The sequence below is a fragment of the Oncorhynchus clarkii genome, chromosome 11 (assembly GCF_045791955.1).
Source record: "Oncorhynchus clarkii lewisi isolate Uvic-CL-2024 chromosome 11, UVic_Ocla_1.0, whole genome shotgun sequence".
NCBI classification, from domain to species: domain Eukaryota; kingdom Metazoa; phylum Chordata; class Actinopteri; order Salmoniformes; family Salmonidae; genus Oncorhynchus; species Oncorhynchus clarkii.
The window spans coordinates 36,444,580-36,470,507 of record NC_092157.1 but is presented as its reverse complement, the minus strand read 5'-3'; the positions used below and the strand labels follow the sequence as shown (position 1 = coordinate 36,470,507).

At 43.6% G+C, this 25,928-nt stretch overlaps 2 protein-coding genes across 5 annotated transcripts in view; both read right to left on the bottom strand.

The window, feature by feature from the left end:
- The window catches only part of LOC139420476 (SWI/SNF-related matrix-associated actin-dependent regulator of chromatin subfamily D member 3-like), a 45,362-nt gene extending 36,580 nt beyond the window's left edge, over positions 1 to 8,782 (bottom strand). Inside the window, exon 1 of one of the 3 annotated variants that reach the window (XM_071170668.1) lies at positions 8,691 to 8,782. In XM_071170668.1, the coding sequence (XP_071026769.1) occupies positions 8,691 to 8,702 (12 nt within the window). In that variant the 5' untranslated portion in view covers positions 8,703 to 8,782. The remainder of the gene's footprint in view (positions 1 to 8,690) is intronic. The other 2 variants (XM_071170664.1, XM_071170661.1) reach the window with 2 other exon arrangements.
- Positions 8,783 to 10,115: 1,333 nt separating this feature from the next.
- LOC139420475 (transcriptional repressor NF-X1-like) overlaps positions 10,116 to 25,928 on the bottom strand; it is a 30,163-nt gene continuing 14,350 nt past the window's right edge. Inside the window, exons 11-24 of one of the 2 annotated variants that reach the window (XR_011635516.1) lie at positions 24,291 to 24,321; positions 24,066 to 24,148; positions 23,764 to 23,872; positions 23,256 to 23,375; positions 22,989 to 23,068; positions 22,548 to 22,778; positions 22,194 to 22,267; positions 21,935 to 22,033; positions 21,772 to 21,813; positions 20,499 to 20,614; positions 19,274 to 19,340; positions 18,428 to 18,573; positions 18,114 to 18,218; positions 10,116 to 10,458 (exon numbers count right to left, since the gene is read on the bottom strand). Coding sequence is in view for 1 of the 2 variants with exons in the window: in XM_071170659.1 (XP_071026760.1) it covers positions 10,383 to 10,458; positions 18,114 to 18,218; positions 18,428 to 18,573; positions 19,274 to 19,340; positions 20,516 to 20,614; positions 21,772 to 21,813; positions 21,935 to 22,033; positions 22,194 to 22,267; positions 22,548 to 22,778; positions 22,989 to 23,068; positions 23,256 to 23,375; positions 23,764 to 23,872; positions 24,066 to 24,148; positions 24,291 to 24,321 (1,362 nt within the window). In the remaining variant the exon portion in view is untranslated. The remainder of the gene's footprint in view (positions 10,459 to 18,113; positions 18,219 to 18,427; positions 18,574 to 19,273; positions 19,341 to 20,498; positions 20,615 to 21,771; positions 21,814 to 21,934; positions 22,034 to 22,193; positions 22,268 to 22,547; positions 22,779 to 22,988; positions 23,069 to 23,255; positions 23,376 to 23,763; positions 23,873 to 24,065; positions 24,149 to 24,290; positions 24,322 to 25,928) is intronic. The other variant, XM_071170659.1, reaches the window with a different exon arrangement.

Here is a 25,928-nt window from a genome sequence, read left to right as displayed (position 1 = left end):
CCAACCCAGTCATCATTGCAGGAATGCGTTTAAAAGTCCTGCCAACCCAGTCATCATTGCAGTAATGTGTTTAAAAGTCCTGCCAACCCAGTCATCATTGCAGTAATGTGTTTAAAAGTCCTGCCAACCCAGTCATCATTGCAGTAATGTGTTTAAAAGTCCTGCCAACCCAGTCATCATTGCAGGAATGCGTTTAAAAGTCCTGCCAACCCCTCGGTAGAAACTTACCCTTTCATCTTACCGGCTTTGGCACCCATTAAATCATGAACATTAATGAACATTCTATTGTTGTTGTCCAACAAACTTGTCCATGTCATTATGAAAAATTATAGCCTATTCACAAAACCGGCAGTCTGCATAGCCGTAATGCTGAAGAGGCATTGGCACGCTTTACACTCTGACAGGTATTGTGCTTACTGAAACTCCCAAAGTTATCCAATCGTTATATGTTAAGTTGAGGGGTATGCTGCTCATCCCCTTCTTTAGTAAAAGTTGGCTCTATTAGCACTGATTACAAAATGTTGCATGTTACGTAGCTTAACAAGTGAATTGTTTTGCTCTTCTCTCGCTTAGTAGCCTACTCCCTACCAAAAGCCTGTGACTTGTCTGATAATCAGTTCATGTGATTTTGTTTCACTGAATCGCTTCTGTAAAGGTTAATTGGTCTCTGGCTGGGCAAATAAGTACGTGGAGGTGGTGTAGCTCATTTATTTGCTTGCTCATCTATCACTGATCAGAAACATGCAATAAATCAAGTCTAGGCCTATTATTTTTGCTCTATCGTGTATGGCCAACTCCAAAAGCCAGCGGAGGTTGTGAAATATGAACGAGACTGCTTTCGAAAATACCGGTTGCTACTATTTTCTATCGTATCGTCAACAAGGCAGTTAACCCACTGTTCCTAGGCCGTCATTGTAAATAAGAATTTGTTCTTAACTGACTTGCCTCGTTAAAAAGGTTAATTACATTTTTTTTATTTAAATAATTGGTACACACACTTCACCACAGTGTTCTCCACTCTATATAATATAGGTTTATAGATGTGTTGTTTATTTGATGTATTGCTAAAATAAAGGTTCAATAAAACAAAGTAATAAACTTAAGTTCTTACTGATAGAAAAAAACTTCAATAGTGGTAAAGACTGACTTCAAAGAGACCACATTCAAGTCCTCCATCCCCCACAGTCTGATTGTTGCTCTCTCTGGCTCCACAACAACCCCCCACCCGGCCATCTAGAGGGGTGAATACCCAGCCAGCCTACAAGTAGAGGACGGTAAGTGCTTTACAGCAGAAAAAGACTTGGGACTAGGGACCAGCAGCACAATCTTGTGTTCTAAATACTGTAATTGTAAATAGTGTGTACACTTTTTTTATATATATATTTTTACTTTGTGTGTGGTTTGTGGTGTGTTCACTTATGACATTAGATCAGTGTTGGCTCCTAACTTGGCCCTTATCTTAAATATTTCACTTCTGTGGAGACATTGGATCAGCATTCTTGTCGCGTTTCCTGTTAGTACATTTTATGTAGGGAGGCTAACGATCCATAATGTATGACATTCCTGGGGTTGTGTAACCCTTTTTTTTTTTTTTTAGCATAGCATTTTTGTATGTTTTCTATATGTTATGTTCTTGAACATTTATCAATTTGGCCACTTGGGTACATTTGGGCAAATCATGAAGGACACCTGGGTGACTTCATACATGTAGCTTGCTCATTCTTGACTTATCAGTCTGAAACTTTGCACATACACTGTTGCCCTCTTGTGGACACCATCTAAATGACCTCCAGCTTCCTAGCTGAATGTGTTGGGAATTTTCTCTTGCATTTCAATTTTTTGATTCAAAAAATAAAAAAATTAAACGGTTGGTTTTTTCTTTGTATTTTCTTTTACCAGATCTAATGTGTTATATTCTCCTACATTCATTTCACATTTCCACAAACGTCTAGGTTTTTCCTTTCAAATGGTATCAAGAATATGCATATCCTTGCTTCAATGCCTGAGCCACGGGCAGTTAAATTTGGGTATGTCATTTTAGCTGCCCATTTTTTTTTTTTTAAAGGGGCTGAACCTTAAGAGGTTATCTGTACTTTACTTCATTAATCATATTTTTTACAACTTTTACTTCACTACATTCCTAAAGAAAATTCTGTACTTTTTTACTCCATACATTTTCCCTGACAAAATAAATTGTCAAATTCGCACACTTATCAAGAGAACACCTCTGGTCATCTCTACTGCCTCTGATCTGGCGGTCTCACACAACACAAATGCTTTGTTTTTAAATTATGTCTGTCTGAGTGTTGGAGGGTGACCCTGGCTATCCGTAAATTTCAAAAACAAGAAAATGGTGCCGTCTGGTTTGCTTAATAAGGAATTTTAAAATATTTGTACTTTTACTTCTACTTTTGATACTTAAGTATATTTAGCAATTACATTTGATACTTAAGTATATTTAAAACCAAATACTTTCAGACTTACTTTTAGAGAAGTACTTCTTACCTACTTTTAGTCATTTTCTATTAAGGTATCTTTACTTTTACTCAAGTAGTATTTTACTGTGTGACTAACTTTTACTTGTGATATTTTCTATTAAGGTATCTTTACTTTACTCAAGTATGAGAATTTAGTACTTTTTCCACCACTGCTTGTGAGAGACAAGAGACAAGGTAAACTCGGTCCATGTAGCTATTTTGTTACCTATTTATCAGTTGCATTGCTTGGGGATAGAAGCTGTTCAAGAGGCTGTTGGTGTCAGACTTGATGAACCGGTACCTATTGCCGTGTGGCAGCAGAGAAAATAGTCTATGGCCCGTTTCCTGTAGTCCACGATCAGCTCCTTGGTCTTGAGGGCGTTGAGGTTGTTCTTCCGACACTACACTGCCAGGTCATTGACCTCCTCCCTACAGGCTGACTCATCGTCGCCGGTGATCAGACCTACCACGGTCGTGTTATCAGCGAACTTGATAATAGTGTTGGAGTCGTGCGTGGCCATGCAGTCGTGGGTGAACAGGGAGTACAGGAGGGGACTAAGCACAGACCCTGTGGGGCCCCTGTGTTAAGGGTCAGCGTGGTGGAGGTGATGTTGCCTAACCCCAACACCTGGTTTCGGCCCGTCAGGAAGTCCAGAATCCAGTTGCTGAGGTGTTCAGACCCAGAGAATGGAGAATGGTGTTGAACGCTGAGCTGTGGTCAATGAACAGCATTCTGTTTGAGACGCTGCCATAACCAGCCTCTCAAAGCACTTCATGATTACAGAAGTGAGTGCTACAGGGCGGTAATCATAGTGTCAGGAAGCCTTATAGTTCTTAAGAACAGGGATGATTGTGGTCATCTTAAAACGTGTGGGGATTACAGACTGGGACAAGGAGATGTTGAAAATTACCGCACACATGCCTGCCAGCTGTTCTGTGCATGCTCTGAGAACGCACCCTGGAATACCATCGGGGCCCGCGGCCTTGCGGGTGTTGACCTGATTAAAGACCGTTCTCACGTCGGCCTCGGAAAGCAAGATCACCCAGTCCTCTGGGTCGGTGACGGCCCACACACTCGGCTCAATGTTGTTGTTGTTGTCAAAGTGTGCATAAAATGCATTGAGTTCGTCTGGTAGAGAGGCATTGTTGGGCAGATCACGGTTGGGTCTTCCTCTGTAATCCGTAATGGACTGTAGCCTCTGCCACATGTGACAGGTGTTGGAGCCTGTGTAATATGATTCCACCTTATTCCTATATTGTCCTTTTGCTCGTTCGATGACTCTGCGGAGGTCATAGCGGGCCTTCTTGTACTTATTCATGTCTTCGGGCCGAAGTATCAGGGTTGTCTACGATAGCTCTGTGTGCGGTAGCCCTGCTCTTTAGAGCGTTGGGCCAGTAACCAAAATGTTTGAATCCCCGAGCCAACCAGGTGAAAAGATCTGTCAATGTGCCCTTGAGCAAGGCACTTCACCTTAATTGCTCCTGTAAATTGCTCTGGATAAGAGCGTCTGCTAAAATGACTAAAATGAAAAGAAATGCCACATACATACAGTATGGGAGTCGGGTCCTTCCATGAAAAAAAGTGCCTTTTGCGTAAAAATTGTGTACCAATATTGGATTTGAAAAGCAAGTTATATTAAATTTATTGGCCTTTAATATTGACCACATGGATAATTCAATACATCTGATTTTTTATATCAATAAAGGCTTGCTAAAGTGCCAGAATTCAGTAGTTTGACATGTCCCTCCGTCAACCCTTTGTCACTTCTAGGAAGATTTTAACCCACTTAATCCCATGCGGTAAGACTTTTGTTAAAAATATCTTTGTTAAAAGAAACATTGGAACATCTAATAGTTAAATCCTAGAGTAAATGCAGTTAAGCTGGTTTTACTCTTTTGGGTCATTTGCTGGTGTTTTGTGGTGGAAAACATATAGACAGGAAAGAAATGCTTTAACAATTGCATTTTTTTGCCACTCCCTGTTGCAAACAACAAGCTTCCATTCACCCTGTCCCAAGGGGAGTTATGGCTGATTGACCTGATCAAACCCTGTTACGGTTAACCTTTTTCACTTAATAGGCACTTACTATAGTCATTTTTGTATTTAACCTCTTGAGATTCTGCTCTTTATGACAGAATGCTAAAATTAGGTTACACTTCTCAAAAAGGCACCTAATTGGTGGAAAGACCCAACAAGCTAGTCTCCCTACTGTATTGTATTACGTTGACTTGCACACTATTCTAGAATGTTCTTTTTTCTGTACATTCAAACTTTCAGTGAGTTTAGCATTTCTTATCAAGTCCAAGTCTACCAAGCCAATACTGTAGCTCGTTTCCTAGGTAACAAAAGCTTGGCCCTACTTTCATATGTCCAGGGCTTTCCTTGCCAGCCAAATAAGGAAGTGCTCATTGTCCAGTTCTCCCTGCAAGTAATCCTGAACACAAAAGCCATGGACCATTCAATAGGCTGACCTAATATTTGGGGAGAGGGGTCCAAATGTGTCCAAGTTTTAACTGAGGGCCTATGGCAAAGCTTCAAAGACTCGCAAAGGCACCTAGACCCATGCTATTCAAGGTCATTCAGAATCTGAAATGCCTTGAACCAGATGCCAGAAAGTGGGCTTAGATATTACCAATACTGTACTTACAGTCAAGTACAGCATAAAGCCATGTTCTGAAGTGCAGCTATTCCCTCCGCAAGGCTATCAAACAAGCTAAGCGCCAGTACAGAGACAAAGTAGAATCTCAATTCAACGGCTCAGACACAAGAGGCATGTGGCAAGTTCTGCTGTGAAGCCAAACCATTAATCATGAGCTAAAATAAAACTACGGGCCCTCCACCAAAACTTTCATCCTCCAGCTCGCTCTCTTGTTGGAATGATGGGTCATCTGTCTACCGCTATTCTAGATTCAACAGAGCAAAGGGAGAGAGGGAGGGAGGGAGGGAAGGAGGGAGGGAGGGAAAGAGGGACGGAGCGAGAGGGAGATGTAGAGCGGAGCGATTCTATTAATGTTCAAGCATCGAGTACAGTGACAAAAAGAGCCGCTACTCCATCAGGCCTCTTGAGGTGTGACAGTCCCATGCATACAAATGGGACTTCATCGCTCTCCGCAGACTTTCAACAGGGTGCAGCAGGGTGGATCATCGGACGCCCTCTCTCAGGGCTCGAGGTAGAGGCTGCTCCCAGCTACAGATATAGGATCAGTTTACCCTACTCACTGCCCTTGGCTTAAACATTAGGTGGATGAAAAAAAAGATCTGCCCGCAAACTGATCTGTACCAATGACTGCTGCTGACTCGAGAGCCATGTCATGCCTATACAGTGGCGTCGCACGCCACAACGTCCACGCCTCTTCTGTACATAGACAACAACACGTAAACCAAACTTAAATCATCTTTCAAAAGTTTGTGCTTTATGCTGCTGCCTTGGTGTGAGGTTTTTGCCCTCCCACTCTTAGGCCACATTAGCCGCTGCAACTCATTTTCCAATGAAATCCTTTCAGCAGCTCCACAGTAAGTTCACACATTGCAAGGTGAAATGCTGACTCTGCACTAGGGACAGTACAGAAGCCACACATTCCAACCGGGTTAAAGCATGGAAATCCAATGTTGTTTTTTGTCTTGATGGAATCTAAGCACAAGGGAAGAATGGAATGCCGAGCATACATCTCACCAAAATGCATTGGATTGAAAACTTCATCACAACCACAAGTTGTTTCTAATAACACATAATGTTAGGATAGTGAATTATAAAGCTTTTAAAAAAATAGCCCTCTAACTTACATGCTTTGCAGCAAAATAGGACACATGATCAATACAAATGCCACCACTACATTCAGAGCCACAGATCTAGTTGACAGTGTTTTGCTAAATGACCAAGTGAAAGTGCCATATACAGTACCAGTCAAAAGTTTGGATACAAAGATTTGTCTTTATTTTGACTATTTTTTACATTGTAGAGTAATAGTGAAGACCTCACAACTAGGAAATAACACATATGGAATCATGTAGGAACCAAAAAAAAGTCAAAAAATCTAAATAGATTTTATACTTGAGTTTCTTCAAAGTAGCCAGCCGTTGCATTAATGACGGCTTTGCACACTCCAATCTTGTACTACATCTCACACAGCTACTCCTAGCACTAGTCTCGCAGTGAGTATTAACATTACAACTAATCAAGACCCCAAAATACAGTAGATATAGAGAGGAGCTTGATTCTGTGCCCATGCCCTTTTCATGAGATCCTGCTATGCATCGATGCAGAAGGCTTCTGAGGCCAGAATGCTATAGTGCATTCCACACGTCCCCGTCTCTGCAAACACCACTGAGCCACAGGCAAAGGAAAGGCCCACATCAGAGGCAGCTGGTAGCACCTTAATTGGGGAGGGCGGGCTCATAGTAATGGTGGGAATGGAATGAATGGTATCAAATACATCAAACATGTGGTTTCCATGTGTTTGATACCATTCCATTCACTCCAGTCTACTGTGGCCTACCGAACTACCACCCCCTTACATCACTAAACCAACACAATCCTAACAGGATAAAGATACCCACTTGCAAATATAGGTTGAAAATATGTTCTAGTATATTGTCTCCCCCCAAGAAAATTGGTCTACCATTACAGCTGAGAAATATATCCAACACCCCTAAAGAACTGGATAATAAGCTTGGGATAATTCTCAGAGCAGTGGGTTCAATAAGGCTGCTTACTGACCCAAAGTGGTCCCACTTTACATTCAATTCCCCCAAATCACAAAGGCAGTTCAGGTGCAGTGAAACTCAATACTTACAACTGTCGCCCGTTTGTGGTATACACACTTTCAAGCATTTGCAAATGAGGATAATTAAATATTCTCATCTAAAACAATAATTACATAGTGAGTGGGTGTGAAGCCACAATTGGGGTTTGTTTACAAATCTTATGTTAAAAGGCCCAGAGTAGTCTGTTTTTCCTGTGTTTTGTATCATATTGTACAACAGCTGATGAAACTAACACTGTTATTTAACTAGGCAAGTCTGATCAGTGCTGGTTGAAAATACAATCTACACAGGACCTTCTGTTGTGGTTTGCATGGGCAGGAGTTTCAGCATGCCTGGTGACATCACCATGCAGTAAATTGGCTAATAAATCAATAACAGAGATAGTGCTAAACCTCTCTGCCAATAACAGTTTTCACTTTTCCCTTCCCCTCTCAGACTGTCCTAGCTAAATTCTTGATTTGAGAAATAGTTTAGTTAAAAAGCTATTTTTGCCAATTTTAATGTAAAACTATTACAGCAAGGCACTTCATTGTTAGCCGGAAATGATTTGATATTGGTATAAAAACGGCTGCTTCGGCCTTTATTATATAATTTATTGTGTGTTGAATAATTACACAACCTACAAACTAACTATTAATGTAGCTACCATGTAAATAGGTTTTAGGACACTTGATGTAAAGTGGGAATTATAGTCATACAACACAACAAACAGGCTCAAGTCCATGTCAATTTCATCTAGTCTAATTCATAGCCATAGGGCACAGGCAGAAGAGAGCAGTGAATGAGAGTCATTTCACACGTTTGTTGTTCTACATGCGTCAAACAGAGAAGGGGAGTGTTGTCTCGTCTGTCCGTCTAGTGTGCATTCACCTTATTTCTAATCAAGTGTCTGCTTCTCACACAAGTCAAGGTTAACAAGCCGGCCGTGTCTGCAGTGGTTGAAAACGGCGAGGGGTGGAGGTTCAAGGGAGGGGTGAGTAGTCTTGAAAAACCTGAACGTAGCCACTGTGTTGCCTATAGTCAGTCGGGTTTTCGAGACTAAGGCGGGGTGAGGTGCAATTATTGTATAGCCTGGCCTGCTGTTTAATGATGATGCATACACATACACCCATATTTTCAACTTGGTTACATGCGGCAGGATTGTCAATCAATAACATACAAACATAGGCTTTTCGTGGATTAAAGATGGAAATGAAAGGGAAGATTAAACAATTCATCATAAGAAAAGATTTTCAGATACACAATAAACTAGACCCAGTCGAAAACTACTGTGCGCACTAATCCGGTTGGCAATATGCCTTCTGGTGCCGTGGGCTTGGCAGCGCGGAATGGAGTTCTATAATGGTGGAAAATAAATTATTCTCACTATGCAGGGTGAGCACATAGTATAACAGAAAACAGATGTCAAGACAATACAACAAAAAGTGTGCTGCGGGCACAACTCTTACCTTTCTCTCCATTGCTGAGATCCAGTCTGTGCACTCCCAAGCAAACTGAAATAATGTTCCTGAAGATCTGTGCGGTGTTCACTCCTCAACTTCCACACGGCTACTCGATCACTCCCCCATTAGGTAGACTGGTACATCGGCAACTGTAGACACAGTAGGGGAGGGGACGCAGTCTCGGGGATGGAGCGGGGTCTGGTGAAGCTTAGTTCGTTTCAAGAAGCGCAGGCGCGGGTTCTGCTAGAGATAAAATATTATAAACATTTGCGACTAGCAGGGAGTGTCATCAAATTACCGCTTCTACCGTTGACACACACACTGTCTGCCCACTAAAATATTTCACAAGATGTGTAAACCGTTAGGGAATATTAGTCTCTTAATGCAAATGGTTTAATGAAAAGGGCACAAAGGATGACGAGCTGTCTGTAGCGCGTCATGATGCAGTGGGAAATTATACTTCAACGATTTTACCGAGTTCCAATTCATATAAGGAAATCAGTCAATTTAAATAAATTATGCCCTAATCTATGTATTTTTCATGAATGGGCAGGGCGCAGCCATGGGTGGACCTGGGGAGCTAGGTCCAGCCAATCAGGAGTTTTTCCCCACAAAAGGGCTTTATTACAGACAGAAATACTCCTCAGTTTCATCAGCTGTCCTGGTGTCTGGTCTCAAGACAATCCCGCAGGTGAAATAGTCAGATTGTGGAGGTCCTAGGCTGGCATGATTCCTTGGTCTGTGGTTGTTGGACATAGGCCGGTTGGACATACTGCCAAATTCTCTTAAACGACGACGTTGGAGGTGGCTTATGGTTGAGAAATGAACATTGAACTATCTGGCAACAGCTCTGGTGGACATTCTCTCAAAACTTAGACATCTTTGGCATTGGGTTGTGTGACAAAACAGACCATTTTAGAGAGGCCTTTTATTGTCCCCAGCACAAGGTGCACCCGTGTAATGACCACACTGTTTAATCAGCTTCTTGATATGCCATGCCGGTCAGGTGGATGGGTTATCTTGGAAAAGGAGAAATGCTCACGAATAGGGATGTAAACAAATTTGTGCACATTTGAGAGAAATACACTTTGTGCCTATAGAACATTTCTGGGATATTTTATTTCAGCACATGAAACATGGGACCAACACTTCACATGTTGCGTTTATTTTTTTTTTCAGAAAATATATATGGTCTGTATGATATGGTCATCACCTGCGCATCATAATGTTGATAGTTAAATGCAACCTAATTGATCATGGCCAAAAGAACCCAAACAAACTTTAAAGAACCTTACAGAACGTAATGAGCCTTTCATAAAAAAAAATACCTGATTATTATATCATTATGTATTTATTATCTTGTGGTTTTATTTTATAGCATTTGTAACCATGTCAATACAGGTTCTCTGCATTATATTGGTAAGTCAAGTATCAACACTATTGAAAAATTGCTTTATTGAAATAAGGTATTGCGTGTCCCCTCGTCAAATACAACAGTTGCACTTTAGGAACTAGTGAAAATTGTTAACTATTCAAATGCAATCCATGATTATTTTCAAAGTCTGGAGATTTGCTCATGCTATTTGCATATGGCAGTTAAACACTTTTTACTTGGTTACAAAACTAAAATAGTACTGCAGTGATATTTTCTCTTGAAGACAAGCACAACAAATGAAGTTTGCTTGTTTTGGGCCTTTATTAATCCTGGACATCGAAGTAGTCGATTGCCGGCTCTTCTTTGACTGCCTTGGACCAGCTGCTCACGCCATCAGTCCTGATGACAAAAACAAGAACCACAGTTAACTAGCTGTAGCTGGATAGCTACAAGTCATTGGGACATTGAGAGCCTACAAACTAAGGTCCAATTCGGGCCCATGTCCTCAGTTCCAATTTAGGCCTGTATGTGTGAGGAGTCTTTCAGTGTGTGGAGTGAGGAGTCGTTCATTGAAAATCCTAGTCATTGGCGACTCCATTACCCGCAGTATTAGACTTAAAAACAAATCATCCAGCGATCATACACTGTTTACCAAGGGGCAGGGCTACCGGCGTTAAGGCTAATCTGAAGATGTTGCTGGCTAAAGTTAAAACTGGCGAGAGGAGAGAGTATAGGGATATTTTTATCCATGTCGGCACCAACGATGTTAGGATGAAACAGTCAGAGGTCACCAAGCACAACATAGCTTCAGCATGTAAATCAGCTAGAAAGATGTGTCGGCATCGAGTACTTCTCTGGCCCCCTCCCAGTTAGGGGGAAGTGATGAGCTCTACAGCAGAGTCTCACAACTCAATCACTGGTTGAAAACTTTTCTACCCCTCCCAAAAGATAGAATTTGTAGATAATTGGCCCGCTTTCTGGGAATCACCCCCAAACAGGACCAAGCATGGCCTGCTGAGGAGTGACGGACTCCATCCTAGCTGAAGGGCTCATCTTATCTACGAACATAGACAGGGCTCTAACTCCACAATGAGATAGCCTGCTGCCTGGCCTGCACCCTCTTACCCAGCCTGCCAGCTTAGTGGAGTCTGCCACCAGCAGTCAGTGTAGTCAGCTCAGCTATCCCCATTGAGACCTTGTCTGTGCCTCAACCTAGGTTGGAAAAAACTAAACCTTGGCGGTGTTCGCCTTAGCAATCTCACTGGAATAAAGACCTCCTCCATTCCTGCCATTATTGAAAGAGATTTGTGATACCTCATCTCAAAATAGGGCTACTTAATGTTAGATTCCTCGCTTCCAAGGCAGTTATAGTCAATTAACTAATCACTGATCATAATCTTGATGTGATTGGCCTGACTGAAACATGGCTTAAGCCTGATGAATTTACTGTGTTTAAATGAGGCCTCACCTCCTGGTTACACTAGTGACCAGATCCCCCCCACGCGCATCCTGCAATGCCGGGGGTGTTGCTAACATTTATGAAAGCAAATTTCAATTTACAAAAAAAGAAAACACATTGTCTTGAGCTTCTAGTCATGAAATCCAGGCCTCCTGGGCCATATACAGCGTTCCTCACTGAGTTCTTATCGGACCTTGTTGTCATGGCAGATGATATTCACATTTTTGAAGTCCACAGACGCACTCCAAAAGGCTTTCAGAGCCATCATCGACTCAGTGGGTTTAGTCCAACATGTCTCTGGACCTACTCACTGCCACAGTCATACTCTGGACCTAGTTTTGTCCCGTGGAATAAATGTTGTGGATCTTAATGTTTTTCCTTATAATCCTAAACTATCGGACCACCATTTTATTACGTTTGCAATCGCAACAAATAATCTGCTCAGACCCCAACAAAGGATCATCAAAAGTTGTCCAATAAATTATCAGATAACCCAAAGATTCCTAGATGCCCTTCCATACTCCCTCTGCCTACCCAAGGATGTCAGAGTACAAAAATCAGTTAACCAACTAACTGAGGAACTCAATTTAACCTTGCATAATACCCTAGATGCAGTCACAACCCTAAAAACAAAAAACATGTGTCATAAGAAACTAGCTCCCTGGTATACAGAATATACCCGAGCTCTGAAGCAAGCTTCCAGAAAATTTGAACGGAAATGGGGCGACACCAAACTGGAATTCTTCAGACTAGCTTGGAAAGACAGTACCGTGCAGTATCGAAGGGCCCTCACTGCTGCTCAATCATCTTATTTTTTCCAACTTAGAGGAAAATAAGAACAATCCAAAATGTATTTTTGATACAGTCGCAAAGCTAACTAAAAAGCAGCATTCCCCAAGAAAGGAAGGCTTTCACTTCAGCAGTAATAAATTCATGAACTTCTTTGAGGAAAAGATCATGATCATTAGAAAGCAAATTACGGACTCCTCTTTAAATCTGTGTATTCCTCCAAAGCTCAGTTGTCCTGAGTCTGCACAACTCTTGACACATTGATAAAATAATCATGGCCTCTAAACCTTCAAGCTGCATACTGGACCCTATTCCAACTAAACTACTGAAAGAGCTGCTTCCTGTGCTTGGCCCTCCTTTGTTGAACATAATAAACAGTTCTCTATTCACTGGATGTGTACCAAACTCACTAAAAGTGGCAGTAATAAAGCCTCTCTTGAAAAAGCCAAACATTGACCCAGAAAATATAACTAACTAAATGGGCCTATATCGAATCTTCCATTCCTCTAAAAAAAAAAAAAAAAGCTGTTGCACAGCAACTCACTGGCTTCCTGAAGACAAACAAAGTATATGAAACGCTTCAGTCTGGTTTTAGACCCCATAATAGCACTGAGACTGCACTTGTGAAGGTGGTAAATGACCTTTTAATGGCGTCAGACCGAGGCCCTGCATCTGTTCTCATGCTCCTATACCTTAGTGCTGCTTTTGATACCATCAATCACCACATTCTTTTGGAGATATTGGAAACCCAAATTGGTCTACATGGACAAGTTCTGGCCTGGGTTAGATCTGATCTGTCGGAAAGATATCAGTTGGTCTCTGGATGGTTTGTCCTCTGACAAATCAACTGTAAATATCGGTGTTTCCTCAAGGTTCCGTTTTAGGATCACTATTGTTTTCACTATATACACTGCTCAAAAAAAATCAAAGGAACAGTAAAATAACACATCCTAGATCTGAATGAATGAAATATTCTTATTAAATACTTTTTTCTTCACATGGTTGAATGTGCTGACAACAAAATCACACAAAAATGATCAATGGAAATCAAATTTATCAACCCATGGAGGTCTGGATTTGGAGTCACACTCAAAATTAAAGTGGAAAACCACACTACAGGCTGATCCAACTTTGATGTAATGTCCTTAAAACAAGTCAAAATGAGGCTCAGTAGTGTGTGTGGCCTCCACGTGCCTGTATGACCTCCCTACAACGCCTGGGCATGCTCCTGATGAGGTGGCGGATGGTCTCCTGAGGGATCTCCTCCCAGACCTGGACTAAAGCATCCGCCAACTCCTGGACAGTCTGTGGTGCAAAGTGGCGTTGGTGGATGGAGCGAGACATGATGTTTCAGATGTGCTCAACTGGATTCAGGTCTGGGGAACGGGCGGGCCAGTCCATAGCATCAATGCCTTCCTCTTGCAGGAACTGCTGACACACTCCAGCCACATGAGGTCTAGCATTGTCTTGAATTAAGAGGAACCCAGGGCCAACCGCACCAGCATATGGTCTCACAAGGGGTCTGAGGATCTCATCTTGGTACCTAATGGCAGTCAGGCTACCTCTGGCGAGCACATGGAGGGCTGTGCGGTCCCCCAAAGAAATGCCAGCCCACACCATGACTGACCCACCGCCAAACCGGTCATGCTGGAGGATGTTGCAGGCAGCAGAACGTTCTCCACGGCGTCTCCAGACTCTGTCACATCTGTCACGTGCTCAGTGTGAACCTGCTTTCATCTGTGAAGAGCACAGTTCGCCAGTGGCGAATTTGCCAATCTTGGTGTTCTCTGGCAAATGCCAAACGTCCTGCATGGTGTTGGGCTGTAAGCACAACCCCCACCTGTGGACGTCATGCCCTCATACCACCCTCACGGAGTCTGTTTCTGACCGTTTGAGCAGACACATGCACATTTGTGGCCTGCTGGAGGTCATTTTGCAGGGCTCTGGCAGTGCTTCTACTGCTCCTCCTTGCACAAAGGCGGAGGTAGCGGTCCTGCTGCTGGGTTGTTGCCCTCCTTCGGCCTCCTCCACGTCTCCTGATGTACTGGCCTGCTTCCTACGTGGACAGTTTGATTTCACAGAAGTGTGATTGACTTGGAGTTACATTGTGTTGTTTAAGTGTTCCCTTTATTTTTTTGAGCAGTATATATATATACACATATATACAGTGCCTTGCGAAAGTATTCGGCCCCCTTGAACTTTGCGACCTTTTGCCACATTTCAGGCTTCAAACATAAAGATATAAAACTGTATTTTTTTGTGAAGAATCAACAACAAGTGGGACACAATCATGAAGTGGAACGACATTTATTGGATATTTCAAACTTTTTTAACAAATCAAAAACTGAAAAATTGGGCGTGCAAAATTATTCAGCCCCTTTACTTTCAGTGCAGCAAACTCTCTCCAGAAGTTCAGTGAGGATCTCTGAATGATCCAATGTTGACCTAAATGACTAATGATGATAAATACAATCCACCTGTGTGTAATCAAGTCTCCGTATAAATGCACCTGCACTGTGATAGTCTCAGAGGTCCGTTAAAAGCGCAGAGAGCATCATGAAGAACAAGGAACACACCAGGCAGGTCCGAGATAGTGTTGTGAAGAAGTTTAAAGCCGGATTTGGATACAAAACGATTTCCCAAGCTTTAAACATCCCAAGGAGCACTGTGCAAGCGATAATATTGAAATGGAAGGAGTATCAGACCACTGCAAATCTACCAAGACCTGGTTGTCCCTCTAAACTTTCAGCTCATACAAGGAGAAGACTGATCAGAGATGCAGCCAAGAGGCCCATGATCACTCTGGATGAACTGCAGAGATCTACAGCTGAGGTGGGAGACTCTGTCCATAGGACAACAATCAGTTGTATATTGCACAAATCTGGCCTTTATGGAAGAGTGGCAAGAAGAAAGCCATTTCTTAAAGATATCCATAAAAAGTGTCGTTTAAAGTTTGCCACAAGCCACCTGGGAGACACACCAAACATGTGGAGGAAGGTGCTCTGGTCAGATGAAACCAAAATTGAACTTTTTGGCAACAATGCAAAACGTTATGTTTGGCGTAAAAGCAACACAGCTCTCACCCTGAACACACCATCCCCAGTGTCAAACATGGTGGTGTCAGCATCATGGTTTGGGCCTGCTTTTCTTTAGCAGTGACAGGGAAGATGGTTAAAATTGATGGGAAGATGGATGGAGCCAGATACAGGACCATTCTGGAAGAAAACCTGATGGAGTCTGCAAAAGACCTGAGACTGGGACGGAGATTTGTCTTCCAACAAGACAATGATCCAAAACATAAGGCAAAATCTACAATGGAATGGTTCAAAAATAAACATATCCAGGTGTTAGAATGGCCAAGTCAAAGTCCAGACCTGAATCCAATCAAGAATCTGTGGAAAGAACTGAAAACTGCTGTTCACAAATGCTCTCCATCCAACCTCACTGAGCTCGAGCAGTTTTGCAAGGAGGAATGGGAAAAAATGTCAGTCTCTCGATGTGCAAAACTGATAGAGACATACCCCAAGCGACTTACAGCTGTAATCGCAGCAAAAGGTGGCGCTACAAAGTATTAATTTAAGGGGGCTGAATAATTTTGCACGCCCAATTTTTCAGTTTTTGATTTGTTAAAAAAGTTTGAAATATCCAATAAATGTCTTTCCACTTCATGACTGTGTCCCACTTGTTGTTGATTCTTCACAAAAAAATACAGTTTTATATCTTTATGTTTGAAGCCTGACATGTGGCAAAAGGTCGCAAAGTTCAAGGGGGCCGAATACTTTCGCAAGGCACTGTATATATATATACAAACAATGTTAACTTTCACTGCTATGCGGATGACACACAGCTGTACATTGATGAAACATGGTAAAGCCCAAAATTGCCCTCCCTGGAACCCTGTGTTTCAGACATAAGGAAGTGGATGGCTGCAAATGGTCTACTTTTAAACTCGGACAAAACAGAGATGCTTGTTCTAGGTCCCAAGAAACAAAGATCTTCTGTTGAATCTGACAAATAATATTGGTTGTACAGTCGTCTCAAATAAAACTGAAGGACCTCGGAGTTACTCTGGGCCCTGAACTCTCTTTTGACAAACATATCAAGACTGTTTCAAGGACAGCTTTTTTCCATCACCAACATTCCAAAAATCAGAAACTTTGTCAAGAAATGATGCAGAAAAATGTATCCATGCTTTTGTCACTTCTAGGTTAGACTACTGCAATGCTCCACTTTCCGGCGACCCGGATAAAGCACTAAATCAACTTCAGTTAGTGCTAAACATGGCTGGTAGAAACTTGACTACAACCCAAAAAATGTATCATATTACTCCAGTGCTAGCTTCTCTAAACTGGCTTCCTGTTAAGGCTAGGACTGATTTCAAAGGTTTTACTGCTAACCTACAAAGCATTAGATGGGCTTTCTCCTACCCATCTTTCCGATTTGGTCCTGCCGTACATACCTACACGTACGCTACGGTCACAAGACGCAGACCTCCTTAATGTCCCTAGAATTTCTAAGCTAACAGCTGGAGGCAGGGCTTTCTCCTACAGAGCTCCATTTTTTATGGAATGGTCTGCCTACCCATGTGAGAGACGCAGACTCGGTCTCGACCTTTAAGTATTTACTGAAGACTCATCTCTTCAGTAGGTTCTATGATTGAGTGTAGTCTGGCCCAGGAGTGTGAAGGTGAACGAAAAGGTACTGGAGCGACGAACCACCCTTGCCGTCTCTGCCTTGCCGGTTCCCCTCTCTCCACTGGGGTTCTCTGCCTCTAACCCTATTACAGGGGCTGAGTCACTGGCACTCTTCCATGTTGTCCCTAGGAGGGGTGCATCACTTGAGTGGGTTGAGTCACTGATGTGATCTTCCTGTCTGGGTTGGCGCCCCCCCGTTGGGTTGTGCGTGGCAGAGATCTTTGTGGGCTATATTCGGCCTCGTCTTAGAATGGTAAGTTGGTGGTTGAAGATATCCCTCTAGTGGTGTGGGGGCTGTGCTTTGGCAAAGTGGGTGGGGTTATATCCTGCCTGTTTGGCCCTGTTCGGGGGTATCGTCGGATGGGGCCACAGTGTCTCCAGACCCCTCCCGTCTCAGCCTGCAGAAGTTTGTGTGTCGGGGGCTAGGGTCAGTCTGTTATATCTGGAGTATTTCTCCAATCTTATCCAGTGTCCTGTGTGAATTTAAGTATGCTCTCTCTAATTTTCTCTTTCTCTCTCAGAGGAACTGAGCCCTAGGACCATGCCTCAGGACTACCTGGCCTGATGACTCCTTGCTGTCCCCAGTCCACCTGGCCATGCTGCTGCTCCAGTTTCAACTGTTCTGCATGCAGCTATTGAACCCTGACCTGTTCACCGGACGTGCTACCTGTCCCAGACCTGCTGTTTTCATCTCTCTAGAGTAAGCAGGAGTGGTAGAGATACTCTTAATGATCGGCTATGAAAAGCCAACTGACATTTACTCCTGAGGTGCTGGCTTGCTGCACCCTCGCCAACCACCGTGATTATTATTATTTGACCATGCTGGTCATTTATGAACATTTGAACATCTTGGCCATATTCTGTTATCTCCACCCGGCACAGCCAGAAGAGGACTGGCCAGCCCTCATAGCCTGGTTCCTCTAGGTTTCTTCCTAGGTTCTGGCCTTTCTAGTTTTTCCTAGCCACCGTGTTTCTACACCTGCATTGGTTGCGGTTTGGGGTTTTAGGATGGGTCTCTGTACAACACTTTGTGACATCAGCTGATGTAAAGAAGGGCTTTATAAATACATTATAAATTATTTCAATGTGTGAGTGCAAAGATGCATGCCTACTTGCTATGTTGTTTGATATGGGCAATGGGTGGGGGAGCCCTTGAGACCCCTGTATCTCTCTCTATCAGGGACGTCAGTGTTGAGTTAGGACAGGCAGACTTCCCCCTGCACACAGCAAAAAGTACAGTTACAACATATCCTCAGAATAGCAGAGGCACAGCACTGTCTGAATTGTTCACAATACACATCCCTTCATACAAAATATACCCAGCTGATACTGTTGCACAGACAGTAATTACAAAGTATTTTTAAAGCTACAACATGCATCTATTTTGAGATCGTCATAGATTGTAACGCGCATGTGGAGGCGTTACCTGATGGCGGTGATAACCACGTTGCGTTTGGGCTCGCTGTCGTAGCTCACGCTCTCTACGTTGTAGACCTCAGCCAGCTCGTGGACTATCTTCCTGTGCTCTCTGTTCATTGGGGGGAAGCAGTGGCTCCTCTTGGACAGTTTACCCTGAAAACAGGTTACACACACACACACACACACACGTCACTCAAGACTTCATGTTTCCACTATGAAAGATTGTTCCGAGTCCCCATTTGATTTAAGTTTTAAATAAATGTCCTAATAAACATCGCAAGCTACCGGAGCTGAATTCACTGGACATTATGCTGACTAAATTAGTATTTCCCAATGTTCAGAACCAAAAGGGATAACCAACGACAAATCGAACCTTTAGCGATCATCATCAATACCCATCGTAATACCCAAGGACATTCAAATACTTCAAGTCTTTCCTGCACTCCTTCAACTAAGGGGACCAGAAGCTTTTAGCTAAATGCAGACTACGCAAACTGAAGGTCCTCTAGTAAGCTGGTAGTGGTTTAGGGAAACCCAGTCATGTATAGGGAAATGCTGGCCCTGTATAAAGTATTTAAATCCACCACCATCTCATCTAACTGCTCTTAAATAATACACGCTGTACTCAATTTAAGTGGGGGGTGACATTTCATGCCAAGGAGGCGTGTGTTTATTCTTGTCCCTGTGCTTTAATTCTGTGTTAAATTCACCCCATCTGTGTTCAAAATGGCAACCTATTCCCCATTTCGTGCACTACTTTTGACCAGGTGATAGGGCTCTGTTCAAAAGTAGTGCACTATTATAAGGAATAGGGTGTTATTCAGCACACAACCTAAGTCTATTGGTCCCTTACCTTGCTGGCCAACTCAACCAGATTCTTGATCTCCTCTTCAACCTCGCTGACAAACTTCAAATCTTTTCTAAATTTGGAAAAATAAGAAATACTTTATGTTGTGATAAAGCAGTGGAGAAGGTGGAAAGTTAAGTTCCTTGGCGTACACATCTTGAACAAACTGAATTGGTCCACCCACACAGACAGCGTTGTGAAGAAGGCGCAACAGCATCTCTTCAATCTCAGGAGGCTGAAGAAATTTGTCTCGTCACCAAAAACAAACTTCTACAGATGCACAATCGAGTGCATGTTGTCAGGCTGTATCACCACCTGGTACGACAACTGCTCCACCCACAACCGTAAGGCTCTCCAGAGGGTAGTGAGGTCTGCACAACACATCACCGGGGGCAAACTACCTGCCCTCCAGAACACCTACAGCACCTAATGTCACAGGAAGGCCAAAAAGATAATCAAGGACAACAACCACCCGAGCCACTGCCTGTTCACCCCGCTATCATCCAGAAGGCGAGATCAGTACAGGTGCATCAAAGTTGGGACCGAGAGACTGAAAAACAGCTTCTATCTCAAGGCCATCAGACTTAAATAGCCATCACTAACATTGAGTGGCTGCTACCAACATACTGACTCAAATCTCTAGCCACTAACAATTAAAAATTGGATGTAATAAATGTATGCACTTTATATAATGTTTATATACTCTACATTACTCATCTCATATGCATGTACTGTACTCTATACCACCTACTGCATCTTGCCATCTTGATGTAATGTATCACTAGCCACTTTAAACAATGCCACTTTTATATGTTTACATACCCTATATTACCCATCTCATGAATATACTGTACTCTATACCATCTACTGCATCTTGCCTATGCCGCACCATCGCTCATCCATATATTTATATGTACATATTCTTATTCATTCCTTTACACTTGTGTGTATAAGGTAGTTGTGAAATTGTTAGATATTACTGCACGGTCGGAACTAGGGGCACAAGCATTTCGCTACACTCGCATTAACATCTGCTACCAATAAAATGTGATTTTGATTTTAAAGACGTCAATGAAATGTGAAAATGGTGTCTCAGAGCGCACCGGTAGTGGCTCGAAGTACATCGGTGCCATCAATTGGCCTTCAAATTGGGAAATATTATCCCCATAACATGCACATGAAGACAAAAATATCTGAGAACATTCTCGGCATGCATTGGATAATACATTACATGTATTGGTACACCACCTGGCATCTCCTCGGAGGCTGTCACTATAAGTGGAGGAGGAGGTGCGGATGTTGAAGGGGTCCACTGAAGGGTAACTCTGCAGGGCCACAGCCAATCGCCTGTCAGGACACATACACACAACCGAACATGGGCAGACACTAAGGTCCACTGATCTAAAGAAGACTAGAACAGGAAAAAGCTCGGATGTTGACTGCACATTTTAAGAAAACAAAAATCCATTTGACAGCCTAAAGCAATGTGCTATCAAGTGGCTGTCTGTGTGCAGGGCTCCAGACCAGCATTTTCCCCTGGTGCCACTTTTTCAGTTGGTGGCACCAGCTCACAGTTTGGTCACACCAAGCCCCCCCCACAGCGTTAAGCAATAGGAAAAGAAATGTGTAAATTGCTTTATAAAGTCATTCACAGTGCTTTAGATGGTATGATAGAATACTGAGATGTTAGGCTATTCAATAAATAAGTTGTTTAGTCTAACATGTCCAAGAATCCGGTGATTGTCATGAATTGTGGGTTGACAAAAGGGTACGGTTATATTTTACTCTTAAAATATGACTCCAGAATGTTGTTGTTCAATGGAGATGAATTCGCCTACTTTATGTGAACTAAAACCATCTGCTAAGTATTTTGGGGCCAATTCACCACGAGGAAGTGAAAACACTTAACACATTAGATCGCTAACACTAAATATAATACCCAGTGCTTAGTAGCCATTTATTAAATCAGTAAAAGTAATGTCCTAAATTGTTTTTGCAATTGTAGCCTACTACCCTATGCACTCGCAAGGGCCGATGCGCATTCCACTTTCGCACGCTTCGTATCTCAAAGCCATATCAATTTCTTGCGATCGGTTGTAAAATAGTCTATTTGACAGTTTCAACAGTAGTTGCTTCCAAAACTGTGTTTTTCCAGCAATTCCCGGAGCGCACAACGGGCGGAGAGAGAGAGAGAGAGATCGGCTCACTCATCACAGCAGCAGGCCCTAGTGAATCATGCACATGGGCTTGGCAGACACTTGCATTACAGGAATCGTAAGGATAAAGCACTTCACTGTTTGACCAAATCATGTTTTCAGGCAGCAAAAATGTTTTGAAACTTTTGAGTGAGGTGACCATGTGATGACTGTTAAGCTTGCGCCGATGCGACCAGTTAAGAATTTAATCTCGTACAGCCAAGTCAAAGGGTCGCAAAATGCGACTAAAATGATTGAGGTCTGGAGCCCTGCTGTGTGCGAGCGCACAACAGCTGTGCAAAAACTGACCTGTTCCTTTCCAGTGCAGCACACCCTTCGTCACACTCCAACCTGAGACGGAACACACAGAGACATTAACATAAGCTGGAAACGGTACACTCGTATTTTGTACAAGGTAAACAACTATGTTTTGTATGCTATAAGCTTTGAGTCCGGTTTGGTCCCATCTTACTTGGCCTGTTTCATCTCCTTCTTAGTGATTAGACCGATGTCTACAGAGTCACCCAGCTGCATGTCAGACAGCTTACTGGCCATGGCAATGGCAGCATACCTACAGCACAGGGACACATAATGGGAACCACTGGTTGGCACCGCATGCACAGTCAAGTTCGGAAAAGTGCACATGGAATAAGTGAAAACTCTGGTTTAGAGCACGCAAGTTAGTTGTTTGATTCTACTGTACAGGCACATAAGGGCACACGCGCGCGCACCTCTGATGGGCACTGGCTGCCTCCGTGCACACTACCGTTTCCTTTCTCCGGCCGCAGTCACACTGTAGCGCCACCTGTGGGACAGACATGGAAACTCATGAAACCCTGGCCACAAGAAGACTACTGCTGTCCAACACGGCTGCCTGTATCTCCACGTCTGACCCATGTGCCCGAGTATTTGAAGAGCTACGGTCCTTTCGGGGGAAATTTTCCATATGTTTACAGTCAGAATGTCACCCTAAATGTAGTGCAATCTCTCTATAGCACAGGTGCCACATTTTTGATTTAATTAGCCTTTATTTAACCAGGATAAAATCCCTCGAGTCAGTTGGTTGAACATGAAACTTTTTGTACCTTGGCAGCGCAGGTGTTGCGCGGGCAACTGGTGCCCTTGTGGCAAGGGGCGTTGCAGGGGTGGCCACAGTCGGCACGGGGCAGCACACAGGGCTGGCGGCAGGCGCCCTTGGCCAGACATTCTCCCCGGTGGCAGATGCGGCGGCAGCGGTGGAGGTCACACAGCAGCACCTTGTTGCAGGTCAGACCACAGGAGATGTCCTGCAGGTGGCACGGAATGTTGCTCCTTCGCTGCGGGGGAAGGCTTTGGTGAAGTATCCCAAATAGCACCCTATTCCCTATACATGACACTACTTTTGACTACAGCCCATAGGGCTCTGGTCAAACGGAGTGTACTATATAGGGAATAGGGTGCCATTTAGGGCACACCCTATACTTTCAAAGGGAAGCCGGTTGAAGGTTAGATCAATGCAGCCAATAGGCTAATATCAGGAAAGTTACCTCATGCTTTCCCATGCACCACTTCTGAGTAAGGTAAGTACAGGGTGGGCACTTCTCCTCACTGTGGCAATTATGGAACACTGAGGACATAAACAGACAGTATGAGATGAGACCGAAGAATAAACATTCTCAGGCACTATAAAGTGAAATGTTTCATCCCAAATGGCACCATATATATATATATATATATATATATATATATGACTTGCAGTCTTCCAGGTGAATTGTAGTGATTTCTTTGGTTCTAGAGGTAGCTTGATTCTTTACCTTGGTGGTCACACTTGTGCCTCCTGGTACACAGGTTCTTACACTCTAAGGGCTTGGTGCCACAGGCGATTGGGGGGAACAGGACAGTCCCCCCACAGTGGCACGCCAGCTCATCAAAACCTACACACAGGAAACAGGCACGAAATCAGAGGGATGTGGCCTATGACAACCGGTCTGGCAGGTTACTTAGCTAATGGGGCCATGTGATCTCAATTATCAAGACACAGCATACTGTATCACACTAACACATGTCAATAGGAGACAGTGAAAATTAAGTGGAAGTTAAGATTCACCCTCACTGGTATAGTAAATGGACTTCCTACCCTGTGAAATAGGATGTGCTCTAGACTTAAGCAAGATAAGATATGGTGAGGAACATTGCCATTTGAACCAAAAAGAATCGCAAAGCCTGGATAAAATGACTCAGGCATCTGTGCATCTGCTGGCATGTGAACATCTGTTGGCAGTGCCACTGGGAGTAGCACTGGGAACGTTGACTGGTACTCACTGGTTTGCCAGCAGGGTTGGCAGTTCCCACGGTGACAGAGCTCTTGGCAGCGGTGGAGGCCACAGTTGAGCTTGTAGCCACAGACCAGAGAGCATGTGTGTTCCACACCCTATGGGGCGGGGACATATGTCAGTGTGACACCAGCTAGATAGTAGGCAGGCACATCTGGATGCCCTCTGTAGTGCCATCAATTCATTCCTAATAACTACTACCAAATTCATTCAGGTAACTAATGTATGACTTTTACTTCCTGACTGTGTTCTTTACAAACTGGGTGCCACACACTGCTTTCTGTCACTCACCACACAGCACAGCTCGCCACATTTGTGTCGGCCACAGGAGCGCTTCTTTAGGCAGCGCTTCTCACAGGTAAAAATCAGTCCATCTACAATTGGGAGGAAGGAAAGAGATTAAATTAAGAGGACATTATGACAATGGATGAGGCACTTAAGTACAAGACAAATCTACTTTTAGTAAGTACAGTGGCAACACCCCCCCCCCCCCCCAAAGAATGAAAAAAATCTTACCTTCATTCTGGATGGTTGCACAGGGAACATCCTGAAAACAAAGAGTTGGTCTTCAGGGGTTCTCTTTGGTAGAACAGAATTACACCTCCATTTGCAACAGTGCGCAATCTATACAGAACTATTGAAATTGGCGCTGGAGAGGGCTGCCGTTTTACAATTCCTTAACCAATTGTGTTATTGTGTGTGTTTTTTCCCGTTATTTGGAACTTATTTTGTACGTAATGTTTCTGCCACCGTGTCTTATGACCAAAAAGAGCTTCTAGATACCAGGACAGCAATTACTCACCCTGTACTGAAGGAATACCTTTTCTTTAACGAGTCAGACAGGAAAGATTTACTTCAGCCGCCCGACAAGACCCTCATCCCCGTCATTCGCAGGAGAGACAAATATCTGGGACCAAGGTCCAGGTGCCTTGTAAGGATCCGGCAGCGAGCGGGAATTCTCCCTTTACCATCGGTCCTATTAGCCAATTACAGACTACAAAAGGAAGCACAGTCGCGAGCTGCCCATTGACACAAGCCTACCAGATGAGCTAAATTACTTTATGCTCACTTCTAGGAAAGTAACACTGAAACACGCATGAGAGCACCATAGTACTCAAAGCGCATCACTAAGCTAAGGACCCTGTGACTAAACACCTCCCTCTGCAACTGGATCCTGGACTTCCTGACGGGTCACCCCCAGGTGGTAAGGGTAGGTAAGAACACGTCCACCACGCTGATCCTCAACACAGGGGCCCCTCAGGGGTGCGTGCTCAGTCACCTCCTGTACTCCCTGTTCACTCATGACTGCATGGCCAGGCACGACGCCAACACCATCATTAAGTTTGCTGATGACACAATAGTGGTAGGCCTGATCACCGACAATGATGAGACGGCCTATAGGGAGGTGGTCAGAGACCTGGCCATGTGGTGCCAGGACAACAACCTCTCCCTCAATGTGATCAAGACAAAGGAGTTGATTGTGTACTACAGGAAAAAGACAGAATGGGAGAGTGCTCATCGACGGGGCTGTAGTAGAGCAGGTTGAGAGCTTCAAGTTCCTTGGTGTTCACATCAACAAACTATCATGGTCTAAGCACATTAAGACAGTCGTGAAGAGGGCACAACAAAACCTATTCCCCCTCAGGAGACTGAAAAGATTTGGGGTCCTATGATCCTCAATAGGTTCTACGACTGCACCATCAAGAGCATCCTGACTGGTTGCATCACAGCCTGGTAGGGCAACTGCTCGGCCCCGCAAGGCACTACAAAGGGTAGTGCGTATGGCCGAGTACATCACCGGGGCCAAACTTCCTGCCATCCAGGACCTCTATACCAGGCTGTGTCAGAGGAAAGCCCAAAAAAAAAAAAGACTCCAGCCACCCTAGTCATTGACTGTTCTCTCTTCTACCGCACAGCAAGCGGTACTGGAGTGCCAAGTCTAGGTCCAAGAGGCTTCTTAACTTCTACACCCAAACCATAAGACTCCTGAACAGCTAATCAAAGGGTTACCCAGACCCCTCTTTTACTCTGCTGCTACTCTGTTTATTATCTATGCAGTCACTAACTCTACCTACATGTACATATTACTTCAACAACCTCAACTAACCAGTGCCCCCGCACATCAACGCTGTACCGGTACCCCCTGTATATAGC